Below are 22737 nucleotides of genomic sequence, written 5' to 3' on the forward strand. Positions count from 1 at the left end.
AACATTCAGAGGAATAGAAAAGTGGCCCCGTGGCTAAAGAAGCAAAGTCTAAGAGGCGAGACGAAATGACATCTTTCAAAAATCGGTAGCCAAAGCTACAGAAGAAAAGCAAAAGGAGTGCAAAATCTGGCAAGTCAAGTGTAAACGTGCAATTAGGGAGGCCAAAAAAGATTTTGAAGGGCAACTAGCAAAAGACACAAAAAACTAACCATGACAATTTTTTTTAAATGCATCTGTCGCATGAAGCCTGCCAAACACACACTGGGCGAACAAAGTGCAAACGGAGCACCCAAAGAGGACAAGGTTGTTGTGGAGAAACTAAAGGCCACATCTCCACTTGTGGGAAGATCGAGGCTGCGACGATCGATATTCCGGTGTTTGATTTAGCGGGTCTAGTAAAGACCCGCTAAATCGAATGCTGAGGGAGCCCACTTGGTACCGGTACTCCCATTCTTCACGAGGAGTAATGGAAGGGGACGGGAGCGTTTGTGAGGACAGCACCAAAGCTCAGCTTAAAGTATCTCGTTTCCAGCTACATTTTTTATGTAGCTGGAATTGCATACCTTAAGCTGAGCTTCTCTCGTAGAGTGAACCTGGCCGAAATGAATCCCACATCTGACCCAATTTTTTTTAGATGATAAATTTGAGGTATTGTCCCAGATTGAGGTGGCAGTAGAGGAGATTTTGGAGCAAACTGATAAATAGGAATAAGTCACCAGGACCAGCTGGTATTCACGCAAGAGTTCTGAAGGGACACAAATGGGAAATTGCAGAACTGCTAACTGGTATCTAACCTATCACTTAAATCAGCCTCTGTACTGGATGACCAGAGAATAGATCATGTAATGTCAATATTTTTTAAAGAACCCGGAAATGATCCAGGCAATTATAGACCAGAAAACCTTCAGTAACTTCAGTGCCAGGCAAAGTGATGAGAGATCGAAAAGACTGGGACTGTTCAGTTTAGCAAAAAGACAGCGAAGGGAGGCTATGAGAGAGGGCTATAATCATGAAGGGGGTGGCCAAAAAGGGTTGTTCATCCCTTCGCACAAGTCAAGAATCCAGGGTCATCCAATGAAAGTAAATAGGCAGCCAATTTAAAGCATCCCTAAGGAAGTATGACACACAAGCACCGTGTGGAACTCACTGCCAGGGGATGTGGGGACGGCTAAAGGTTAAACCGGGTTAAAAAAAGAATTAGAGAAGGTGATGGCCCATCGGTCCATCAATGGCTACGTGCCCAGATGGTCAAGGATGCAACTTCATGCTCAAAAATGGACAGAAACACTTTTGATTCACCAAAAAATCAGACCCATTCCCGAGGTGCTTTGACCTAAACCAATTGTTTTTAAAGTTTTCAAAACTGCCACAAAATTGAAATCTTGATTCTTCACCCTGCTCTGCCCAGGATTCCCTGATTGGCTGGTGGGATTCACAAGGCGAGACCTCGCTTAGCACTGGAGCGTCCAAACGTAGCGAGACCGAGTCATTCATTGCTGGTGGCCCCCTCTGGGCAGGTGTGTCTGCCTCATTAAAAACCCAAACTCAGTTGGCAGCGTCGGACCACTCCGCACAGTGGACTGTGCACACAGGTGAGCTGCACACGGGTGGAGCGGGTCGGGATCTGGACTAAGGCTTTGGCTGCACTGACAAGTTGAAAGCACAGCCGCAGCAGCGTGGTCAGCACCAGCACTGGGCGAGAGCTGTCCCTGTGCCCTAGGGCCAAGACAGCACTGGCACTTTCCAACGCTGTAACTTTTTGGCTCAGGAGTGTGAAACTCCACCGGCCCACCCCCCGCCAGTGCAGCAAGATACAGGGCTGTAAAGCACCAGTGTGAACCAGACGGTCTCCAAGCACTGTTACGTACTCCCTGGCTACGTCTAGACTGGCATGATTTTCCGCAAATGCTTTTAACGGAAAAGTTTTCCGTTAAAAGCATTTTCGGAAAAGCGCGTCTAGATTGGCACGGATGCTTTTCCGCAAAAGCACTTTTTGTGGAAAAGCATCCTGCCAATCTAGACGCGCTTTTCCGCAAAAAAGCCCCTATCGCCATTTTCGCAATCGGGGCTTTTTTGCAGAAAACAAATCTCAGCTGTCTACACTGGCCCTTTTGTGCAAAAGTTTTGCACAAAAGGACTTTTGCCTGAACAGGAGCGGCGTAGAATTTCCGCAAAAACACTGACAATCTTACATGAGATCGTCAGTGCTTTTGCGGAAATTCAAGCGGCCAGTGTAAACAGCTGGCAAGTTTTTCCGGAAAAGCGGCTGATTTTCCGAAAAAACCGGCCAGTCTAGACACAGCCCCCTTGTGCAGGTGGTCTACCTGGAGCGCTGGGAGAACTCTCCTGCTACGGCCACGCTTTCGGTTTAAACCTCCTCCACAGGGAGAGTAACCAACAGCGCTGGCCGCCTGTTTACACTGGCGCTGTACAATGCTGTGACGTGCTGCACTCGGGAGTAGGTGTGATTTTTCACACCCCTGCGCGAGAACGTCACAGTGCAGTAACAATGTGCCAGTCTGGCCAGGCTCTGAGGCTTTCATCCCCTTGGGGCAGCGTGGCAAGGTGAAGCAGGCGTGCCGTGCTCCTGTGGCTCAGCCCAGGGCTGCCGGCTCCAGGCCTACCACCTCTCACCTGCACTCACTGGCAAGGAAAAGCTACTCCGAACCTGGCTTTCTGTTAAAATCAGCTGTTGCTTCAAATAAGGCCAGAGCAGTGCCCGTCATAACCAGGGTTCCCTGTAAGCTGAGCGGCCACCCAAGATTCACATACCACCCCGCGGAGTAGCAGAGCACCCACAGCCAGCGGCATGTGTGTTCTGCTGGTGGTGCACATCTGCCCATGCCTCGGTGCACATAACAAAATGTATCCCGCACATGGATGGAAACCATTAGCAGGAACAGTGCTCATAACCCACCTTTTCCACGCAGGTGCCAATGTCTGGCTTGTAGAGATCAGCAGCCCTTCACTGGGGGTGTTGACCCTTCCGGGAGGTAACTGTCCTCGGGGTCCAGTTTGCAAGGCAAGCCCAAGCTGGTGGGCGTTGTCGAGGGGGCTTGGCCATGAAACTGGCCACTAAGCGTAATGCGTGGCAGACGCCATTCGGCCATGGGAGGGGGGTTCGCTGCAGGCGCTCAGCTGCGCTGCCCTGACGCTACCAGCAACCGGCACAAAATGGGCCCAATGCTTTGCCGGGGGCACTTAGCTGCAAAAACAGCCCGTGGGAAAGGTAGGCCTGGGACTGGCCCTGCAGCTGCCGGGGAGTAGGCAGAGCTGAACTGGGGGGATGTCACTCTCAGAGCAGCCTCCTTCCCCCTCTGCGCTGGCCGCCTGACGGAAGAGGGGACCAGCTGGTGGGGAGGGGCGGGGACCTTAGGTTTATAGATAGTGCTGACAGGTGCCCTGGGGAAATCAGGGTGAAAGGCGAGGGAGGCAGCGGCAGCCCTGCTAATGACAAGGACCCACCCCATCTATCAATCGCCGGGAGGGGAAGGGCCGTGCCGGAGAGCACAGCCTGACAGGAATCATGCCTGGGGGGGGCACAGCTCCCCCCCCCCCCCGGCAGACTTTCTCTCAGTGTGTCCAGTCTGCCACCTAAGGCTTGGTGCAGGCGGGCCAAGAGCTTAACATGAGATGCCCCTGGGAGGCTCCCCTCATGGCCTCCAGCAAGCACCAAATTCCAGGAGAGCTGGGGGAAGGGGACGGTGTTGCAAGGAAGAGAGGGAAGCATTTGCTTTTCCCACTTCAGCTGCACTATTTCCCCATCAGCAGGGAGGGAGGGGAGGCTTAGCTCCCATGCTGGCCAGGCTGATACCCCAGCAGCTAGAGAGGGTAGGGCTGGTACCCTACAGGGGCCAACTGGGGCGCTGTTGAGGGTTGTGGGGAACCTCCTTGAAGCTAATGGGCAGCACAGCCTCCATGCAAGAGTCATGGGAGAAGCATGCCAGCGCCTTTACGCCGCAACAAGAGCCCAGCCAGAGGGCCCGTGCGCGGCTGCGCGGGAATCTGAGGCCTCCTGCTCAGCCCCGTCAGCTGCTCCCTTCCACCGCGTTCTGTTCCCAGGCACTGACGCCACCTGGGACGGGGCAGGAACAGCCGTCCGGCCCCTCCCTCTGGCCTGGTTTGAATCCCGCCGAAATGGCGCGTCTCCGCCCGGCCTGGCAGCGCGAGGCGGGCCCAGCTGGTGTCAGAGTTCCGGCTGCAGACCAGCACGAGGGCCTCGGGTGCCCATCAGGCACCAACCCCTAGCATCCCGGCACCCCCTCGCCTGCCCGGTTCTAGGTGGGCTCCCTGCCCCAGGTGCTCAGGGGGTGCCCTAGTAGCGGAGCCGTAGCTTGGCTGGAAGCTGAGAGCATGCAGGTGTGTTGGCCCTTGCTGGGCAGGGACGGGGACGGAGCAGAGGGTTGTTAATGGAGTTTGGAGGCTCCTGGAGGCTGTCTGGGCCACGCATGGTGGCCAGTGCGGCTCCTGGGGGGCAATTCGTGCGCCCACTGTCAGCCCAGGCCAGATCCTAGCCTCCCACCCTCCCCTAGAGTGGGCCCTGCGTGCTGTGGTGAGGCACCTTAGCTGGGGGCGTGAGGGCAGCTTATCCTTCTCCTGAAGCTGTGGCGGAGGTACGTTGAGGCAGGGCTGCCTTGCTCCCTTTCCCCAGAGCTGAGGTCACATCCAAGCAGGCGTAGGGAACCCCCACCAGCACGGCTGGGGCAGGCAGATGCCCCTCCCCAGCTGGTGGGTGTATGTGCGGGGTCGGATGCGGGGCGAGCCCCCAGAAAGCATCCCCCCCAGGCACACTGTGCATTGCTGCCCCCGGGCGTGCTCAGTACCCTCTGCAGGGACTGGCGAGTGCTGCTGCCCGGGACGCTGCGTGTGGCACCTGGGGCAGGTGTCTTCCCCCCCCATCTGCCCCATGCCCCTTGCTGGGGCTGTGACCAGCCGCTTCTTCTCCCCACCTCCCGCCAGAGCCGCTGGCCCCGTTTCTCCTGCCCTTTTATCCTTGTTACAAATCATTAAGGGAAATGGTTGTTTTCCAGAGCTGGGCTTGGGCCATCTGCTCCCCGGGCCCTGGCTAAATCCTCCTGTAACAAATTCATTGGGATTACGCCCGGCTCCTCTAATCCCGCCCCCCCGCCCCCCGCCGCGGGGGATTTGCAAGGCTTAGAGCCCGGCTGATAATAAACTTTATTAAGGGGGGCAGTGGGTGTCAATCCGATTTGGAGCCTTTTTTCTGGACATCTTCGCTTGGCGCAGGTGGGGGTGGGGAGACCTAGCTGCACCCCAGGAAGTGGGGGAGGGGCTGGCTCTGTACAGCGACCCAGATCCTTCCCTCCCTGGCTCACGGTGGCTTTCGGCCTGTTTGGGGGCTGGCGGCTGTGGGAAAAGGGTGGGATAGGAGGGGCAAACCATGGCAGGTCTTTCTCCTCTTGCTAGCCCCTTCCTGTGACTTCTGTCAGGCCTTGCTCCCCAGCTATCTCCCTGTCCTCATCTCTGCTCCCACCCATCAAAGTGGCACGGGAGGTTCCCCTCCTTGTGGTAGGGCAGCCTAGTGGTTAAAGGCACAGGTCTGGGGCTCAGGTGTTCTGGGTTTGGTTCTCTGCTCTGCCACAGACTCCTTGCATAGCCTTGGGAAAGTCACTTCACTTCCGCCTGCTCCACAGCCCATCTGCTAAATGGGGCCAGTACTTCTCTGTCCCCTAGGCTAAACCCAAGCATGGCTGTGTAGTAATGGGGGCAAGAGAGATATCAAGCCAGGTAGATCTGGGCTGAATTTCTCCACACCAGAGGGAGACGGGGGGGGCAGACTCAGGTCCTGGCAGGCACCACTGACCAGACATTGGGAGCCGAGGCGTCGGCCTGGGACAGCACCGGCCTCCCCTCTCGCTCCGGTGCCAGCTCAGAGACAGCGTTTCCAGGGTGAGCTCCGTGGCAAGGAAGGGCTGAGTGGGGTTTGGCACAAGCCTGAGGGAGGAGCGTGCTGGGAGAGCAGCTTGCTGCTGAACGGGGTGGAGGTGGCTCAGTCCTGCCCGCCAGGCTCTTCAGTAGAGCTCCTAGCATCGTGGCGAGCCGGCCGCTGCCCCATCTGCATCCCCTTGCCTTTGGAACGGGGCAGATAGCAACAGGCTGGTCCCCCTCCCCCTTCCTCAGGGAACAGAAACCCCCATCGGGGCTTCAACCGCCCCATAGAGTCCCACTGATACTCGCAGCACCTGTCGAGGGCCGCAACTTAAGTGTGGTGGCAAACATGCAAATCTATATGCAAATCTATGCAAATAGCTTTTCACACGGACGGGCATGAATACAAAGATTAAGGCAAGACTATGCCAGACGCAGGCCCCATTTCAGTCAGTGCTGCTGCTATTCATATAATGCAAGATTTACCCGATTTCCATCCAGCTGACAGTGCAGGAATTTCACTAGTAAAACGCCTCTCAACAGGAGACCGTTCTATCGACTCGCCGGGGTGGAGCGTGTTCCCAGTGGAGGCCGTGTGCAAACCCAAATGGCACCGCAGGCTGCACACAAACAGGCCGCGTGTTGAGTAGCCCTGAAGTAGCCAATACTCAGGGGTCTGTGTGTTGTTCCAGTAGGAGACGGCACAGATGACAGAGCGGAGCATTTCTGAAGTTACAAAGAATTCCCGTAAAGTCCCGTTCCCCTGAATACAGCAGGAATCAAACTGTGCAGGAGACAATTGCTCGGCTCACAGTCCAAGGCCTCTTTCCAGCCAGCACTGAGCCCAAAACCTGTCCCTCCGCTCTCTCAGGGCCACATGCCCCTGCTGGGCTCTGCTTTCTGGGCACCACTCTGCTCACACACAAACCCAGCCCTCTGCCCTACAACCAGCTCCCAGTGAAACCCCTCCGTGTCTGCCCCATAACTAAAGGCTGTTGTGGGGCCTCATGTGATTTCTTGTGACACAGGCAGTCAGATGTCATAGGCCCCTGGCCAAAAAGGTCACAGTAGTGCACAACGCACCACTGGCCTGGCACTGGGGCATAAAGAGACCGTAACAGGGTCAGAAAGGGGGCTGGTGGGAGGCCAGGGCTGGGAGCCACAAGGAGAGGGATGGAGAAGGGACAAGAGTGAACAGGGCATGAAGGAAAAGTTGGCTGGTCCCCAGCCCCTCAGCGCCATGGCTGTCCCCAGTGGCGTTCAGCCAGCGAGGGTCGCGCCCTGTGTGGCTGTCCGGTCACAGTGCAGACCCACACACTTTACACACACGCACGTGCGATCCAACAGAGCATGTTTATTAGCAAAAATAATTTATTCCGCTCCCATAAGCACAGACCCAGCCCTAGGAGGTGACGCCACCGTGCACAGAGACCCCAGCTCCTGCTGCAGCAGCCTGGCCCCGATCACCACCCAATAACCATTTTCCAAGTGAAGAAAGTGAGCCCCACCCTTTTTAATTACAACTAAAAAAGAAACGTTTCTCCCGCGCCCAGCCGGGAGCAGAGTCCTGCAGGCCACGGCCGGGGGGGGGGGCCCTCGAGCAGACGGCTCCTCCTTCCCAAAGGAACCTGCTCTCTCCGGTTACACGCACAGACCCATGGCACGTGTGTGACCCCACCCTTGATGTCAGAATTCCTCTGGGCGGCTCTTCGCTCCCGTCCACAAGCAGCAGCTCCCTGGCTCTTCAGGGACCAGGCCTGCAGCAAACGGCTCTAGGTCCCAGGGCAGCCCTCTAGGCCAATGGCAGGGTCGGACGGGGAGTTCAGATGGTTGGGGGGTGCCCATTAGTAGCCCTCATGGAGACAAGCAAAGCTAGCCCAGGAGGTTCTGAGCACGCGACCAACCCAAGCTGTGCTGGAGATGGTGAAAGGAAGGGACCAAGCGAAAAGCAGGGAGGAGTCCGCAGGCGAGCTCAGAGCCAACGGTTGGGAGCTGGGGAGTTGATTTTAAACAAAGGCCCATTTCAGAAAGGGGCAGAGACTCAGCTAGCCCCGTGGGGCTCAGGTCAGACCCCTCCGCACAGCGCGAGTCCATGGAAGGGAGACGCGAACCACCCCGCCATGGGCGAAGCAGAGAGGCTGAGGGCAGGGCAAACACCGACTCAGGGGGGGGGGGATTGGAGGTTGCCCCCACATTGCAGGCAGTCCCCATTTCTGGCACTGGCCCGCCCACAGCAAGAGTTCCAGTTTCCTCAACACCAAAGGGGGGGGGGGGTTCGGGGGCGGGAGCCTCCCACTTGATTTTCAAGCATGAGCAAATGTTCCGGTGAGAGCAAGAGGGGCCGCTGGCTAACGGGACACGGGCACACGCAAGGCCCAGCGGGAGACGCAGGCAGCTCCCGGATCCCCCCAGAACGAACACCCCCAGCCCGCTGGAGAAGGCAGGGGCAAGAGAGCACCCTCATGCACCCGCCGGGTCCAGAGCGGGAAGCTCGGTGGCCCTGGCTGTGGTCAGACCCAGGCCCCGGGAGCCCAGGGGTGCAAGGAGGAGGGACGGTAACGGCCAGTCAGAGCTAATGCAGCCGCCCCTCCCGTGCCCAGCCGGGACGTCAGCAGGTCGGGCAGCTCTGACCCCAGGGCCGTTTCTCTCTCTCAAACCCCTGCAGAGCCGGCCCGGGAGGAGTGCGAGCGCGGAGCAGGTGGTGTTTCGGGGCAGGCTCAAGATGCATTAGAAGGGGCGTGTTGGTTCATGACACAAATAGCAGGTGTGTGGGGGGGGGGAGCGTTACCGGTCAGGATTAGGGTGAACGGGCTTAGCTCCGGCTCCGTGGCCTCCTCAGCACCTGCCTTTCCGCACCTCCAGCCCCTTCTGGCTGAGGGAGCGGCCCCCGGACCCGGTGCACAGCGCGAGGGCGCCTGGCCGGAGGGCCAGTGAGCCTGGCCTACACGCGTGGAGGAATCAGCTGGCAAAGGGAAAGTCCTGCGCCCCCGAGGGCCATTCTGGGCTGGATTGGCGGAGCAGCCGGAACCGGTACGCTCCCTCTGCTACCTGAGCCCTCGGGGCCCTCGCTCACGGGGCAGCTTCCGCTGGCGCTTTGCCCACCCTCCGCCCCACAGCGAGGGGAACTCGCAGAGCGGGGCAGCCGGCTCTCCCAGCATTAGCAGCCCCGAACCCTGATCCCCGTCTGAGACAAGCTGTGTGCCTGGCAGCCACGCCCACTCACCCCGTCCCTTCTCTGCTGAGTGCGCTGACCAGGGGGCTTCCTGGGGCCGGGCTCTCTCTGCGCTAGGGGATGTACTCAAAGTGCCCCACAGAACAGCTGCCAATTGCCACCGAGCCGAGATGGACTGGAGACGGAGACAGAGGCGGGGCAGCACCCCTGTGCCGTCCAGCCCCTGCACTGCGGTGCCAATGGGTCTGACCGGTGGGAATTTGGAAAGGAGTCGGATCAAACCTTTGGCCCAACTGGCTGCAAGACACAAGCGCATTAGTGACCTTGGTCACCTCACCCTGCCACTGCAGGATGATTTTACGAACTGCTATGCCTGGCCGTCTAGTCCCATCCCCTCCACCGCCCCAATGGGCTTGTTCTACTTGGGAAAAAGAGAGACACTCCCTGGAGCTGGAGCGGAGACTGACAGTGGGGAAAGAGTCTTGAAACCAGTTCAGCTAGAACAGGTCCAGCTACAGCTCAAAGGGGCTGCAAGTTCCCCCTGGTGCAGATCGGCCCAGAGGGACACGACCGATCACGGGCAAACCCCTCACAGCCCCGGACCAGAAAGGAGCCCTGCCCCCAAACCCTTTGCGGAGGACGAGTGGCTGAAACAAGGAAGCAGCTAGCACTCCCCCACGCCTCCCCCAGCCCCCCACCTGAATCCGCGAGCGGCACCGCGGGAGATCTCGGGGGCACTCCTGTGGATCTCGGGGGTGCTCGCATGGCGCAGACAGGTTCTTGGATCCCTGAGGAGCCCCGTGGCCCCGTGTTCGCCTGGTGGCGAGATCCAGAAGCCGGCTGCTCCCACGGCCCTCGCAAGCCCGGAGAAAGTCAGATGCTTCTCCCAGGAGAGCCCCGGAAGGAGTCCTCAGCGCCCGGACCTGGACCGTCCCCCCGCCCCGTGTCCCGGCCTCAGGCCGTGGGGGAGCCGGGGCGGAGCTTGCGGTGCCGCGTGCGCATGCGGAAGAAGGTGTACATGCCCAGCAGGCACATGGAGGAGAGGAAGTAGAGGACGATGCACAGGCTGACGTCCAGGCGGGAGAAGCCTGCTCCCAGCATGCGGAACCAATGGCTCCTCCCCGGGCCGTCCCCGGCGTCCTGCAGGGCCCCAACCAGCTGCTGGGAGCCCAGCCCCTGCCTCCTCAGGCGCTCCCAGGCCGCGGCGTAGTCGAAGGCCTGGGGGGGGTCGTCAGCCAGCCGCAGCGGGATGGTGTCCCTCTTGCTCAGCTGCCGCCCCTTGCTGGCCGCCGCCTTCAGGGCCTTGCTCTTGTAGTGCAGCTCGCTGAAGGAGTCCAGGTCCACGATGTCGTCCGCCAGCTCGGGCGCCTTGGGGTTCATCCGCACGAAGCTCGGCTTCCGCAGCTCCGGGGCGTCTCGGCGCGCCAGGCCGCCCGCCTCCCCAGCTCCCTCTGGCCCCTCATTCCCTCCCCCCTCTTCCTCCTGCCCCTCCACTCCCCCCGCCTCCCCTTTTCCCGGCTCTCTTCCTTTCCCGTCCCCTTCCCCTCTCTCTTCCCACCCTGCTGTCCCCGTCCCTCCCCTCTCTTCCTCTCCGCCATTCTTCCCTCTTCCTTCCCCCGCTGCTTCTCCCTCGTCCCCTTCCCCTCCTCGCTCGTCCCCCTCCGCCTGGGCCCCCTCGTTGGCCCTCCGGCCGCGCCTGGCCAGCAGGGACACCTCAGGCTCCGTGTAATCGAAGATGATGTTGGCGGAGGAGTAGTGGGCCTTGAGGAAGCGCAGCGTGGTGGCCTCGTCCCACACGTGGCGCCCCCTGACTATGCCGTGGCACCGCGGGCACAGGTCCGGGGGAGGCCACTGCATCTTGGGGAAGGTGGGGTCCTCGGTCTCCGTGCCTGGAGAAATCGGATGGAACAAAGGCCTCAGAGGCGGTCCCCGAGCAGCCCTGAAGGAAGGGGAGCGATTCCCATGCCGCCGGGGGCTCACGGACACACCCCGACTCCTTCGCCTGGCTCGCGCGGGACTCGCAGCAGGGGGGCAGGCCTAGCGGGGGCCGCACACGGCCCAGACTGGGAGGTCGCACCCAACTGGCCTGCCGGAGCGGCCGCTTCGCTTGCTCGCGCGCCCCTCCGCCATTCTGCGCACGCCCAGCCGCCCTCGCGCCGCGAGCAGGCTCTGGGAGACACGAGCTGCAGCCCCGGGGGTGGGGGCGCCTGCGAGCCCCGGACCCCTCGCCCCACAAATGACCCTCCGGAGCAGCGACAGTCGCCCCGCAATGGGGAAAACACCGGCAGGTCCCCCCGGCCGGTTCTGCCCTCTCCCTGCCAGAAAATTCCTGCCAGGCAGCCCCGGGGGGAGGGGAGGTCAATGCAGTGAGGTGGGGGGAGGCCGCACGCGGGGGGGGGGGGGGGAGCCGCTGCTTTGGTCCCAGTCCCCCGAGCTGGGCTCCACTGGCTGGTGTGCGCAGGGGGAGGGGCAGCGTCTGGGCCTGGCGTTAAAAGGAGCATTTGGAGCTGTCTGGGCAGGGGGGGTCCTCTCAGGGCACGGGCCAGCTTCGAGAGCCCCCCGCGGGACGCTGGCTAAGATTTAGCGGCCTCACTGGGGCAGCCTCTGGCTCAGCGCCGCCAGCTGCCGGTTCCCTTCACCTCAGGGGGCTGATCCCCGCCTGCCCTGCCGGGCTGCAGCTAACCCCCTGCTTCTGAAGGAGAAACCAACGCGCAAGCAGAGCGCTCCCACTGCTCCCTGGGCCTCCGGCTTCCCCCCTCCGCCCCCAGCCTGGCTCCCCCCGGGAGACGCCCCCACACAGCCAGGCGGGCACCGCATTATCGGGGAGCCACGGCACACGCTAGCCCCAATTCCGACCCCCCGCACTCAGCCGTCCCCAGCATCCTGCCCCCATATCCAGCCAGGGGCTCTGCACCTCCGCCCCACGGGCGCCTCGCCCTGATGACTCCTCGGCCAGCAGGACCCCCGCCCCCCGTACCTGCCAGCCGAGCGTTGACCTGGTTGTGTCTGGACCAAAGCCAGAGGACTGCCTCATTCACGCTGCTCACTTGGGCCAGCGACTCGGCTGCCATGCCCTCGAAGTGCTGCGCGCACACCCGGCAGCCGAAGAAGAACTGGACGTAGCCGCGCATGGCCTCGAGGACCTCGAGCGGGCCTGGGGGAGACATCAAGGCAGCTCGGTCAGTGCAGCCCGCCGGGCGGGGGGGAACCCCCGCAGCCCAGAGAGGCCTCCCTGCCACCCCAACAGCCCCCACCCCGCTGCCCTGCAGCGCCCAGGTTCGTGGCAGAGCGCTAGCCCCCCAAGGCCGCGAGGGTCCCTAGGACCAGCTGGCTCAGAATCACTGGGCCACGGGGCCCCAGCCTCCCTCAGCCACAGACGGCTGCATGGGGCCCAGCGTGGGTGGGCGAGAGACACCTAGGCCAGCACCTCCCTGCTCTGTCACCCGGGGACAGTCAGGGCAGCCAGACTTGGCTCCATGTTTCAGACACGTCCCAGTGTCTCTGGGGTCTCGGGGCCAGCGTTCGGCTCCGGCACGGGAGCGCCGCGCCACAGAAGAGCTAGATGCACATCTTGCTAGCCAGAGCCGGCCTCTCCCTGAGCCAGAGGGGCTGGCAGGACGGAGACCAAGCGCCTTCGGCTCTGGGGCGGGAGAGCGCCGTGCAGGGCTCCTCCATGACAAAGGAGAGGGGTCCACAAGGGAGCCCAACCCATCGTGGCCTGCAGCTGACGAGGGGTGGTGAGAGATGCCCTGGGGCATTACTATAGACCACCTAGTCTGGGACATAGAGACTCCCTTGGCTATGGGGGATGCAACCCTTCTAAAACCCCAGGCCTGGGCTGGACCCTACCCCATTTCCCGCCCTCCTTTCTGCGTAGCCAAGAGCCAGCGCCTCCGGCACGCTCCGAGCGGCACACGCCCGGGGTCGCCTCCTCACCTGTGCTGAGCCTCTGGCGTTGGGCCGCCTGCACGGTCAGGACGTGGAAGAGGATCCAGAGGGAGCACGGGTAGCCTCGGAAATGAGGTTCGCTGCCCTGGCAACCCACCCACGTCAGGTTGTTCGTCAGCACGGCCGGGGTTTGCCCCTGAGGGGGAGAGACAGAGAGATGAAGGCGACTTTGCTGGTAACAACCCGGCGGGGGGGAGGAGCAGACGGCGACGGAGGGCAAAGGACGGGCACGGCGGAGGCCGGGTGGAGGCAGGTGGGCGCACACACTGCAGGGCTCAAGGGAATCACCTCAGCGTGACCCACCTGTCGTCTGTTGGTCAAGACCCGCTCCAAGGCTTGGTAGGTGATCCCCGACCCTCTCACGCTCCTCAGCCAGCTGTCCACCGAGCGCAGGAAGCTCCGGACAAAGGGGCGGCCAGGAAAATACTGTGGTGAGGACAGAGAGAGGAGAAAACGCGTTTAACGACAAAGGCCTCGCGAACCGACACGAGCCCCGGTGCGGGGCAGACACCTGCTTTGACTCCAGGGGCTGGGGACGTTCTGAGAACTTGGCGGAGCCCCATGGCCAGTGGCAAAAAATCAACCCGAGCAAGTCGGTTTCTTAGCAACACTACCACAGCCCTGAGCGCCCTTTGCTAGCCTCTCCCTGAGTGAGGTGGAAACAGGGCGAGACCTTGATTGTGAGAAACTCTCTGCTACTGCAGTACCAGACCCGCTCCCCTCCCCCAAGTAGGAGTCACTGTAGGGCCTGGTGCAGGTGCACTGACAGGAGGAACGCCTGCAATCCCAGACCCCCCCAGCAGGGGTCACTGTATGGACCGGTGCAGGTGCACTGACTCTGGAGGAACGCCTGCAATCCCAGACCCCCCCAGCAGGGGTCACTGTAGGGCCTGGTGCAGGTGCACTGACTCTGGAGGAACGCCTGCAGTCCCAGCCTCTCCCAGCAGGGGTCACTGTAGGGCCTGGTGCAGGTGCACTGACTCTGGAGGAACGCCTGCAGTCCCAGACCCCCCCAGCAGGGGTCACTGTAGGGTCTGGTGCAGGTGCACTGACTCTGGAGGAACGCCTGCAGTCCCAGACCCCCCCAGCAGGGGTCACTGTAGGGCCTGGTGCAGGTGCACTGACTCTGGAGGAACGCCTGCAGTCCCAGACCCCCCCAGCAGGGGTCACTGTAGGGCCTGGAGCAGTTGCACTGACTCTGGAGGAACGCCTGCAATCCCAGACCCCCCCAGCAGGGGTCACTGTCGGGTCTGGTGCAGGTGCACTGACTCTGGAGGAACGCCTGCAGTCCCAGACCCCCCCAGCAGGGGTCACTGTCGGGTCTGGTGCAGGTGCACTGACTCTGGAGGAACGCCTGCAGTCCCAGACCCCCCCAGCAGGGGTCACTGTAGGGTCTGGTGCAGGTGCACCGACTCTGGAGGAACGCCTGCAGTCCCAGCCTCTCCCAGCAGGGGTCACTGTAGGGTCTGGTGCAGGTGCACTGACTCTGGAGGAACGCCTGCAGTCCCAGCCTCTCCCAGCAGGGGTCACTGTGGGGCCTGGTGCAGTTGCACTGACTCTGGGGTGCGAGTCTCAGGCGGTCCAGCTCCGTACGAACACCCCTGCACACTGTGATCCAAGCAGCCGGCACCGGGAAGCCCTTTCATTTGTATTCAAGCTGCTGCCATTGCAAATAAGTCAGCCTCGCGGGCCAAGCGCCAAGATCCAAATCTCGATCGTAACTCCAAATAGTCTCTGAGGAACACGAAAAGCTACTTTGACAATAAGTCAACTCAAATCCGATTAGTATCAGCACTTTAAAACCGCAAGTGCTCCAGGGAGGGGAAGGAGGGAGGGACATACCCAGGACCGGAGTGAGGGAGAGCCCCACCTCAGGGACACACTCAGAGGATGGTGGTGGGTAAAACCAGGTGAGGAACCGGGAAAAGTGAGCGGGGAATGAAAGCAAAAGAGCATTTGGCTGTTACTAGTCTAGTCTCCATGGACACCCTGTTATCTAGACAATTAATACACACACAGACTTAAAGCCCCCCAAAGGGTGATAGAGAGCGTACCCCGCCCCCCCCTCACCGTTGTGCTTCCACAGCCCCGTGGGGCGCTGAAGACTTGGCCCGTTTTAAAAGCACTGCGTCCCTCCCCTCAGGCCCACATGGCTCTGGGAAATGCGACAGTGAAGGGTCAGGGGCCGGTGGCGGAGAGAGGGCGAATTCCCTGGATCAGAGCAGATTAAACTGTCGCAACCAGCAGGAAGGCGGGAACCCTGGTGACACTGCTCCGTCTAGTGGCCTAAGTCTGAAACAGCGCCTCGCGCTGGGCACAGAGCCGTATTTCCGCAGTACCAGGTCACCTTACTGAGGAGGCAGAGAGGGGAAGGGGCTGCCAGAGACTCATTCCCCTCCCCATCCACACCCCACATCCCTTCCCCTCCCCGTTTACATCCTTCCCTCTCATTCCCCTCCCCGTCCACATCCCACATCCCTTCTCCTCCCCGTTTACATCCTTCCCTCTCATTCCCCTCCCCGTCCACATCCCACATCCCTTCTCCTCCCCGTTTACATCCTTCCCTCTCATTCCCCTCCCCGTCCACATCCCACATCCCTTCTCCTCCCCGTTTACATCCTTCCCGCTCATTCCCCTCCCCGTCCACATCCCACATCCCTTCTCCTCCCCGTTTACATCCTTCCCGCTCATTCCCCTCCCCGTCCACATCCCACATCCCTTCTCCTCCCCGTTTACATCCTTCCCGCTCATTCCCCTCCCCGTCCACATCCCACATCCCTTCTCCTCCCCGTTTACATCCTTCCCTCTCATTCCCCTCCCCGTCCACATCCCACATCCCTTCTCCTCCCCGTTTACATCCTTCCTGCTCATTCCCCCCTCCTCCCCGTCCACACCCCACATCCCTTCTCCTCCCCGTTTACATCCTTCCCGCTCATTTCTCCTCCTCCTCCTCCCCCTCCTCCTCCCCGTCCACATCCCACATCCCTTCTCCTCCCCGTTTACATCCTTCCCTCTCATTCCCCTCCCCGTCCACACCCCACATCCCTTCTCCTCCCCGTTTACATCCTTCCCGCTCATTCCCCTCCTCCTCCCCGTCCACATCCCACATCCCTTCTCCTCCCCGTTTACATCCTTCCCGCTCATTCCCCTCCCCGTCCACATCCCACATTCCTTCTCCTCCCCGTTTACATCCTTCCCGCTCATTCCCCTCCCCGTCCACATCCCACATTCCTTCTCCTCCCCGTTTACATCCTTCCCGCTCATTCCCCTCCCCGTCCACATCCCACATCCCTTCCCCTCCCCGTTTACATCCTTCCCTCTCATTCCCCTCCCCGTCCACATCCCACATTCCTTCTCCTCCCCGTTTACATCCTTCCCTCTCATTCCCCTCCCCGTCCACATCCCACATCCCTTCTCCTCCCCGTTTACATCCTTCCCTCTCATTCCCCTCCTCTTCCTCCTCCCCGTCCACATCCCACATCCCTTCTCCTCCCCGTTTACATCCTTCCCGCTCATTCCCCTCCCCGTCCACATCCCACATTCCTTCTCCTCCCCGTTTACATCCTTCCCACTCATTTCCCTCCCCATCCACACCCCTATCCCACTCCCCTTCCCAGCCAACCTGTTTTCTCCTCTCCCTCACCTTATTCCCCTCCCCGTTGACTCGCACTCCCCCTCTGAGCTGTGCAGGGAAGGAGGAAGCTCAACTGGGCTCCTTGTGCTATTTCAGTCTCTCTGAACAGCTTGGCCTCCTAATCCGGAGCGGACATCACTACAGCTCCCGACACCAACCCGTTGCGCAGTACGGACTGGTCCTCTCCAGCACCCGGGGAAATGGGGCAGCCCCCCTTCAGCGGTCTGCGGGTCAAGCCCCGGCTGCACGCTGACGGGGGGGGGGGGGGCAGGATATTCATTTAATGAAATCTTGGGTGCTCAAGAAAGTGAGAGAGACTGAGAGCGTTAGCTAAAGCAGGGCAGGCGTTAAGCAGGCTTCAACCCAGCCCGGTCACAGCACCTCTGGCCCGACCCTACTGCCACTTGCTATTCCAGTCCTGCCCTCTTCACACGCGACTGCCAGCAACCCCCGGCCTGCCCCGCAGCATCCCCTGCTAGTCCAAGGCCTGGGTCCCTTGCAGCCAGAGCCGCCCGCTGGGATTTCAGAGTGACGGAGAATCTGCCCTAGTCTTAGATTAGCTGCCTCACGGGCAGGGCCGGCCCGAGCCCTTTTGGTGCCCCGGGCGCATGGCGCATGCGCAGGCCAGCCACAGCCACTGGTGCACAGCCCGGGGCCCGTCCCAGAGGTGCACAGCGCATGTGCTGCCCAGCCCGGCCTGGCCACCGCTGCTGGCGCACATGCTGGGCCGTGCAGGGCCCAGCGGCATCCTGGGCAGCTGCCTGGCTTGCCCATGCCTCCGTCCGGCCCTGCTCACGGGGAACACCTTCACGGCTACCACATCGCATTTCATTTCTAGTTTCCGACCATTGGATCTCGTCAGGCCCTTTCCTGCTCCGTTAAAGAACCCTCAGTCACCGGAAATCTCTTCCTCATCTTCAGACTGGGATCCAATCACCTCTCAGCCCTCCCTTGGATAAACTAGACGGAGCTTCCTCGAAGGCCCTGAAACATTCCAGCATCGATTCTCTGACCCCTTTCCAATGTTCCCATTCAAAGGCAGGTTTCCAAAGGAAACGGGCTAGCGGGCACCCCCAAGGAGCCCACGGGGAGTGCGTGGAAGAGCTTCTAAGTGGCCCCTTGCTGTCGCAATGGCGTGGCACCCCGGGAGCAGGGCTGCCGGACGGGAAGGCTTTCGTCCTGTGAAAGGGAAACCCAGAGCATGTTCTGGAGGATCGTACAGAAGAGAACAAAGAGGCACCAGGCCCTGTATCCGCCCTAGCAAAACAGGTGGGCATGACACGGCGAGCGGGGCTGGAAAAGGTTAAACGGCTACCCGGTAGCATTAGCCTGGCCGGCATGTGGCCGCAGCTAGTGGTTAGCAGTTCATTGAATCAGTCAGCCAGTTTGGGCTGTTTTCACATCCCTACTGCTGTGTGAATACCCAACGGGGCAGACAAAGCAGATGCCTAGGGTAGGGGTGCGAGGAGGAGGAAAGAAGTTGCATCCAAGTGGCATGAAACAGCTCGGTGCCACCTCACCAGAGGCTCGAGGGCACAGGCGGCGGGTACCGTGGCTCTGCCCCCCGGCCAGGCTGGCTTTCTCCTGCTGTCCCCAGGGGGCTGGCCAGTGTGCAGCCCGGGAGGACTCAGAGCGCAGGTCCTGGAGCTGCACTGCCCACCTGGAGCTCTGGGGCTGGGGGTGCTGCAGCCATGCCACCTTGCCAGCTGGAGCCTCGGGCTCGGTGACTGCACCACTTGGTTGCCCGCAGCACCGGGGCCAGGGGTGCAGTGAGGAGCTGGGGGGCACTGTGGCTGAAGCACACTGGGGCTGGGGGCCCCGGTGGGGGTGCATTGGGCTCCTGGGTGGGCAGAAGGGGAGGGGCGGAGCTTCAGGCACAAGGGGAGGGGCTACGGGCACAAGGGGAGGGGCCTGACAGGCGGCTGGGTCACTGCCCGTCCCTGTTCGGGGGAAGTGGCCGTGGTGAATAGCTGAGCACGGGTGGGCGGGGTTTCAAAAAGCATGGTTCACCATGATTGGTTGCATCACCAGGGACGCTCTGAGAGGGGGACCCACGATTTTCATGTCCGCCCCGGGAGGACGTTAGGGGCTGGGGCCCAAGCCCCGGGGGCTGTTACCAGCCGGGGGGGGGCACAGTCTTACTCGAGCCGGCCGGGGCGGCGTCGCAAGGGCCGGGAACGCGAGGTCCGCAAACGGCACGGGGACAGGCGGGGGCCCTGCCCAAGCCGAGCACGTGAGGGGACCCAGGCCCCGCGAAGGCCCCGCGTCGGCTCTTCGCACGAGGGGGCTGCCGGCTCCGTGGCGCTCACCTTGGCCAGCACCCTCACGAAGTTCTTCAGGGTCACCAGCCGCTCTCCCGACAGGACCGAGTGCCGAGCCACCTCCACCCGCAGGGCGTAGTGCAGCGCGGACTCCAGGTCGGCCATGTACACCTTGGAGCTGCAGAGCAGGGGAGAAAACCAGGCCGGTAACAACTGACAGCAAGGGCCCTCCACCGGCTCCCTGGGGATCCAGCGGCGAGACCTGCCCCCTCTCCGGCACAGCTCGGTCCCAGAGACCCAGGGTTCGCCCGGCCCCAGCAGCGCGGCTCCCCCCGAGGCTGCGGCTGAAGGGGCCTGCTCTCATCTTTGTGCAGCAGGAAGATGACAAGGGCTGTTCCTCCCCCTCCGTCACAGCAAAGGGGGGATGGTGGGTGGACAGAAACCGGGGTGGGAGAGGGAATGCACCCCCAGGAGGGCCCCACGGCTCGGACCCCTGAAGAATACACCCCCCCCCCACAGGCCTCCTCTGGGACCACGAGCTCTCCCTCCCCACAGCAGGGCGGGGGAAGAGCTGCAGCCTCCCTGGCGGGCCAGGACGAGAAGCGAGCACCACGACATCTCTTCCTGCCGCCGCCCCGGCTCTGAACCGCACCCTCCCAGCACAGCCCCCTGCGGTCCCTGGGGTGCAAGCAGCCCAGCCCTGCCCGACTACCCCCTACTGGGGGATCCTGCGGCTCAGCAGCCCCCACATGGCGTGGTGACCATCCCCCCGAGGAGCCCTCTTCTGTCCCAAGCCCAGCTCCCCAAAGCCTGCCCCGGAGCTCCAGGGAGCCAGCAGGCAGCCGGCTCCAGCCTGCCCCGGCGCTGAGCACTGGAGAGGAGAGCCAGGAGGCATGGGGCAGGCCCCAGCACCCGGACGACAGGCAGCTCGGCCCACAGCCTGCCCCAGCCTCTGGCACCGCAACAACAGGCCCTGGGGGACTTGGCTGGAGCATGGGTGGGGGCAGGCGAGGCGAGTCGGGAAGGCAGAGGTTCCTCTGCCTAGGATGCCCGCTGCCCGCGGTTCCCGCCCAGCAGGGTCCAAGAGTGGGGGTAGCCTGGACATCAACTGGCCTGGGGGAGGGGGCGCCCTGGAGCCTGTGCCAGCCCCGACCCCCAGCTTCTGCCCTTTGGAAGCACAGAGCCTCCCCGCTCGAGCGCCGCCCTGCCCCGCCCCTGCACAGCAGCGCGAGCGGGAGGGCGAGGGGGCCCTCCAGGGTGTCCCAGGCCAGAGCAGGAAGAAAGGCCCCCGCGGAGCAGGCAGCCGGCGCCAACGGCGGGAGCGTCGCTCGCCCTCAGGGCCCAGCCCAGGCTAACCGGGGGGTCCGAAGGGTCACTGGTGCCTCCCCACCCCGAGCGCAGCGCGGCTCTCGCCCCCCGGGGACCACGGCCCCAAGGCCCCGCCCCTCTCCCCAGGCGCACGTGGCGAGAAACGGAGGGCTCTGTGGCGGACACGGGCGGGGCGGGCGCAGGGCCTGCTCACCGGTCTGCGCGCCTCACTGGGGCGGGGGCCGTGGTGGGCGACGTGTCCGGAGCCCTGGTCGGCACGGAGGGGCCTCGCGTCACCCCGGGCAGCTGCCGCAGGAAGTGGGTGTAGAAGGCTCGCGCCTCCATTTCCCTGTGAGGAAGCAAACAGGAAGATGTGAGGAGCCTCTTCCGCTTGCCGGGGGCTTCTCCTCTCCGCCCGTCCAGCCCCGCCAGGCAGCTCCCTGTGCCCCTGCCAGCACCGCAGCACACGGCCCGGCCTCCCTCCGAGCCTACAGCGGGCCCAGCCCGAGACTGCTCCGCACGGCCCCACCCCTGCCCTCCGACCGCCCTCTCTGCTCCCGCTCCTCCCAACCCTCCGCAGACACACGCGGGGCGCCCAGCGAGGCTCCGGCTGGGCACGGGCACCGAACCATCTCTCCAGAGCGGCTGGCAGGAGGAAGGGCCCCGCTCTGCTGGGCGTGGGCAGCCCCCGGTCGCTCGGCCATTCTCCCAGCTTCCTGCTATCCTGTAGGTTCGGGGCTGGGATTTGCCTCCTCTGGCAGCCAAGGGGGGGCTCCCAGGCAGAGCTCGGAGCGCGGGCAGGAAGCATTTCGAGGGAGAACAGGTGGGGTCACTCTGGGCCATTGGTGCTGCCGGCAGGACGGCTGAGGCAGACGCGCCGAGAGTGAAGAAGCACAAGGTGACACCCCTGGACCCAGCCACCCTCGCGGCCTCTATGATGTGCCATCTCCCCCCCCTTCTGTGAGTCGCTTGCACCCAGCTCTGCCCGTGTGGGCTCCCCCTCTTGGCTCGGGGCTCCGGCTGCCCTGGGACCGGTGCTGGAGAGGCCCAGCCTGGCGCCGGGCGCGGTGGGGGGTCTCAGGACAGCTTGGCGACAGGGGGTGGAATTCAGGCCTCTCGACTCCCCCCCCCCCCCCCCCCGAATGAGCGCAGCTGACAGGGCCATGCAAGGCAGCGGCAGGAAAGCCCAGGAGAGCCAGCGGCGAGAAGCCGTCCCGTCCCGCTCTGCTCCCCGCCCCGCTGTTTGCCCGCAAGCAGATGGCGGAGGGACGGCATCGTCACAAGCAATTTTCCCCTCCACCAGCTCCGCGGCAAGGAAACAATGGCTCGGCTCGGGGGGAAGCTGGCATCATCGGCGCCCCCTCCCCCAGCCTGGCACAGCCTCCCTGCGAGCCAAGCAGCGCAGCCGAGACCTGCAAACGCGGCGCTTCCCGCCCCTGCTCGGCGCTGACCCGGGCCCGTCCCCACCCTCCTTCCTCGGGAAGCCACCAGCATCCGCCTGCCCCCCTGCCCCACCACGCTGGTCCCCGCCGCCAGCCCCACATCCATCATCCGCCGAGGCGGCGAAGGCGCCATCTGGCTGCTATTTCACGTGCCTTTCAGGAGCCGGACCCCACGAGAGGGGCCGGGTCCCAGCGCCATTGTTCTCTGCCAGCCTTTCAGCACCAGCCATTGTCTGGCTCCTAATGAACTTTTCTGCAATTAGCACACCCGGGGGGGAGGAGCGGAGCGGCTGGCTCAGGCGGGGAGAAGGGCAGCGACGACCTGCCTCCCTGCCAGCTTGGCCAAGTCCGCCGGCGCATGCCCCAGCCAGCGCCACACCCGCCGGCTGGGCAGAGCTCCGGCGGGCCGGCAGCGGTTTGCAGCTGGAGCTGGTGGGAGGGAAACCTGAGCTGACAGCACCAGCCACACCCGGCGCCTCTCCGCAGGGCAGGACAGGCAGGGGAGGCTGGTCTCCAGGGGACCAGCTTGGCAGCCCCAGGATTCACCGCCCACCCCTTGGGGAAGGAGTGTGGACCTAGAATAGACCCAGAGCTCTCTGGCCGGGATGAGAGCTGCCACAAAACCCCATCACGTCATAGATCCAAGGGCCGCGGACGGGGGAGACCAGCCCACACGCACTGCGGTTCCCACGCCCAGCTGTGAGTTCCCACCCTGCCGGGCCAGGGCTCCTCCCCCAGCCCTCGGGCGCAGTGGGGCCCGCCCACCGGCGCCCCGCCCGCCCACCGGCGCCCCGCCCGCCAGGACTCACACAGGCATGGGGCTGTAGGTCCCGTTGCGGACGAGCAGGAAGCCGGCAGGGAAGGTGGTGGGGCCGTACTGCTTCACCAGCGCCTCCTCGCTGCTCAGCGCCCTCCGCACGGCGACGTTCTCGTACTGCAGCATGTCCATGGTCACCTGCAAGGCAGCGTGCGCCGGGGCTCAGGCGAGCTGCGGCCCCCACCGCCCCGGGGCTGGCCCGCTCCCTCCTCTCGGGTCGGCTCCAGGCCCGGCCTCTCCCAGGAGTCGGGACCCAGCTAACACTT

At 62.9% G+C, this 22737-nt stretch overlaps 1 protein-coding gene across 1 annotated transcript in view; it reads right to left on the reverse strand.

The window, feature by feature from the left end:
* Positions 1 to 7223: 7223 nt before the first annotated feature.
* QSOX1 (quiescin sulfhydryl oxidase 1) overlaps positions 7224 to 22737 on the reverse strand; it is a 37542-nt gene continuing 22028 nt past the window's right edge. Inside the window, exons 6-12 of the mRNA XM_075936819.2 lie at positions 22464 to 22609; positions 20427 to 20561; positions 18953 to 19082; positions 13313 to 13435; positions 12998 to 13145; positions 12039 to 12215; positions 7224 to 10950 (exon numbers count right to left, since the gene is read on the reverse strand). Coding sequence (XP_075792934.2) covers positions 10016 to 10950; positions 12039 to 12215; positions 12998 to 13145; positions 13313 to 13435; positions 18953 to 19082; positions 20427 to 20561; positions 22464 to 22609 — 1794 coding nt within the window. The 3' untranslated portion in view covers positions 7224 to 10015. The remainder of the gene's footprint in view (positions 10951 to 12038; positions 12216 to 12997; positions 13146 to 13312; positions 13436 to 18952; positions 19083 to 20426; positions 20562 to 22463; positions 22610 to 22737) is intronic.

The sequence above is a fragment of the Pelodiscus sinensis genome, chromosome 9 (genome assembly GCF_052426305.1).
Source record: "Pelodiscus sinensis isolate ZL-2025 chromosome 9, ASM5242630v1, whole genome shotgun sequence".
NCBI classification, from domain to species: domain Eukaryota; kingdom Metazoa; phylum Chordata; order Testudines; family Trionychidae; genus Pelodiscus; species Pelodiscus sinensis.